This window comes from Helianthus annuus, chromosome 11 (assembly GCF_002127325.2).
Source record: "Helianthus annuus cultivar XRQ/B chromosome 11, HanXRQr2.0-SUNRISE, whole genome shotgun sequence".
Classification (NCBI taxonomy): domain Eukaryota; kingdom Viridiplantae; phylum Streptophyta; class Magnoliopsida; order Asterales; family Asteraceae; genus Helianthus; species Helianthus annuus.
The window spans coordinates 164,179,713-164,183,039 of NC_035443.2; the positions used below are offsets into that span (position 1 = coordinate 164,179,713).

General features: G+C 46.9%; 1 protein-coding gene across 1 annotated transcript; it reads right to left on the minus strand.

The window, feature by feature from the left end:
- Window positions 1-1,693: 1,693 nt before the first annotated feature.
- LOC110943748 lies at window positions 1,694-3,013 on the minus strand. The gene has a single exon (XM_022185482.1). The coding sequence runs from the start codon at window positions 3,011-3,013 to the stop codon at window positions 1,694-1,696; it is 1,320 nt and encodes a 439-aa protein (XP_022041174.1).
- Between the last annotated feature and the right edge of the window lie 314 nt (window positions 3,014-3,327).

Sequence of the window (3,327 nt, forward strand, 5' to 3'; positions counted from 1 at the left end):
ATTTGTCCCTGCCTGTGATGGATCTGGTTATTGAAGCGCTGAAGCATGACGACTGGTGTCAACGGTTAAAGACCATCCTAGATCCACCATAGATGGTTGAAGTATCCGATGAGGAAGAATTGGCAGGCAACGATGAAGAAGGTGATGATGACGGCGGAAATGGTGATCAACCTGAATAGGAGTTGAAGGCTTTGTGCCTTGTAATTTGCTTAGTTTTTTGAATGTATAGTGTCGCGCGGTCGCGCTTCACTTAGATCGAATGGATGATAGGCCTTATGTAACCGTTGCGCGTTTGCGCTTTATTTAAATATGATGTTTTATGTTTATTCCGACCTGTTACAATTATTGCACTGTTGTTAGAAACTTTGGTTAAGTTAGCGCGAATAAATGTAAGTGTGACTCTTATGGGAGTGTAATTGTTCAGTCTCGCGCTATGCTTGCGGAGAACCTTGGAGCCATAAACACAAGAGCTCGTAATTCACTGAAGTGTTTTCGTGCTAATCAAAAGTTGAACATGCATTTGTAACTCGAGAAATAATGATAAAAAAGAAACATATCGTATGCTTTCATTAATTGGGAAACGGGCGCTTAGGCCGATCATACATAGCGGGTTCATAACATAAGGGGCGTTTAGCCAACATGGAAAATTAAGTAGTTACATATAGCATTTGCGCAGTTGTTGCGCGTTCCACGTGCGTGGGATGATATGGCCATCCATTGTTCACAATTTGTATGCCCCCTTTCCTAGCACTTCGTGGACCAAGTATGGGCCTTCCCATTTGGGTGCTAGTTTTCCTAGACGTTCGGCGTTTAAAGCTTCGTTGTCACGGAAAACGTATTCTCCCGGAGTGAAGGTACAAATGCGGACTCTCGCATTGTAGTACCTTTCCAGTTGTGTCTTGTATTTCGCTTCCTTAATTCACGCGATCTCACGTCTTTCCTCCAAGAGGTCGAGATCGAGACGGCGCTCTGATTCATTATCAACCGTGTTAACTGCTGTCAAGCGCGGTGAGGGGAGTCCATCTTCTGCCGGGATAACTGCTTCCGAACCGTATACTAGGCTGAAAGGAGTTTCGCCGGTGCTTGTCTTTGGCATGGTTCGATGAGCCCATAGGATGCTTGGGAGCTCATCTACCCAGCCTCTTCGCTTTGTGCCTAGCCGGGCTTTGATCCCCTCTACAATACTTTTGTTGACGCTTTCCACTTGGTCGTTTCCCTGAGGATGCACAACGGACGAGAAGGTATGCTCGATCTTCATTTCCTTCATCCAGTTTTGAAGATCCTCCGAAGCAAAATTGGTACCGTTGTCTGTGACGATTTTGAGTGGAAGACCGAATCTGCAGATGATGTGCTCCCAGATAAACTTGCGCACCATCATTGCAGTGGTTGATGCGAGGGCTTTGGCTTCTACCCACTTGGTGAAATAGTTAACAGCCACGATTATAAACTTTACGGCTCCCGGGGCATCTGGGAAATGTCCCACCATATCAATCCCCCACTGTTGGAAAGGCCAAGCAGTGGACACTGGGATAAGATCATTTTTGGGGCGCAGGGTCTTTGGGGAATGCCGCTGACAAGAGTCGCATTTGCGCAACTCCTTCAGGGGGTCGACATGCATCCCTGGCCAATAATATCCGGCATTCATGATCTTCGCAACAACCATGCGTGGTCCTGCATAGATACCCCAGATCCCTTAATGGATTTCTCTGATTAAGTAATTCGCGTCTTGGGGGTCTACGCAGCGCAATAAGGGACCCAAGAAGGACTCCTGATATAGAATACCATCATTCATTTCATAATGCAGGGCTTTGTGCTGGATTTTTCTTGCCTCTGCTTTGTTCTCTGGGAGTATCCCTTCCTGCAGATACTGGATTATAGGGGTCATCCAGGATGGCTGCCCTATTTCGATCACATTCACCTGGCGCAGCAGTACTGATGGATTTTTGAGTACCTCAATCCTTACCTCCTTTGCGAGATGTTGAAAGGAAGTTGACGCAAGCTTGCTTAAAGCGTCTGCCTGTTTGTTTTCAGAGCGATTGATATGTACCACCCTGTATGACGTGAACTTCTGCAGCAGCTCTTTTGCTTGATCCAGATATAAGGCCATAGCGTCGCCTTTTGCGTCATAGAACCCGTTGACTTGACTGGCGATCAACGTGCGCTTGTATATTTTTAGCTCCCTTTTTAATGGCAGGCGCAAGCCTGCCAGAAATGCCTCGTATTCTGCTTCGTTGTTGGTATTTTTAAAATCCAACCTGATAGCGTATGTAAATTCATGTTTTTCAGGGATCACAAGGCGCAATCCGGCTCCTGCGCCGTCCTCGTTTGAGGCACCATCTGTATACAGCAACCAAAGCCCATCCGGTGTGTCTTTCGTGGGAGTTTCGACAATCTCACAATCTTTGACCTTTTCCGCTGGGACTTCTGTGATAAAGTCTGCAAGGACTTGACCCTTGATGGCTGGGCGCGGCCTATACAAAATGTTGTACCCCCCAACTCGATCGCCCATTTCGCTAATCGCCCGGATGTCTCCGGTTTTTGTAATATCGTCCCAATGTGAAAATTGGTGAGTACGGTGATGACGTGGCCCGTGAAGTATCGGTGCAGCCCTTCTGGAGGCATGTAGCAATGCTAGTACCAGTTTTTCCACCGTTGAATATCTTATTTCTGGATCTGTGAGCATTCTACTGACATAGTAGATTGGAGTCTGGACCCCGTTTCTTTCTACAAGCAATACCGAACCCACTGCCTTGTCTGATGATGACAAGTACAAGATGAGCAACTCCTTTTCGAACGGTGCGGTCAATGTTGGGAGTTCAATTAAACACTCCTTCATTTGCTGAAAAGCGCTTTCTGCCTCAGGTGTCCATCTGAACTCTTGCTTCTTCACACAGTTGCGCAAGGTACTTATGAAAGGGTACGACTTTGCGGCGTGATTTGACAGGAAGCGGTTAAGCGCGGCTAGGCGGCCGGCTAACCTTTGCATCTCTTTGATTGATTTGGGTGATGGCATGCGCTCTATTGCTTGGACCTTTTCTGGATTCACTTTAAATCCGCCATTTGTGACTATGAAGCCCAAGAATTTCCCTTCCTCCATACCACCAGGTCGTCAATGTAAACTTCAATGTGCTTCCCAATATCCCCAGCGAAGATCTTGTCCATCAGGCGCTGGTACGTGGCGCCAGCGTTTTTGAGACCGAATGGCATCTTTGTATAACAGAAGATCCCGAGATCGGTCCTGAAGGCTGTTTTGTCTTCGTCTTCAAGCTTCATTTGAACCTGATGTAACCCCTTGTAGCAATCCAAGAAGCACTTCCATCTGTATGG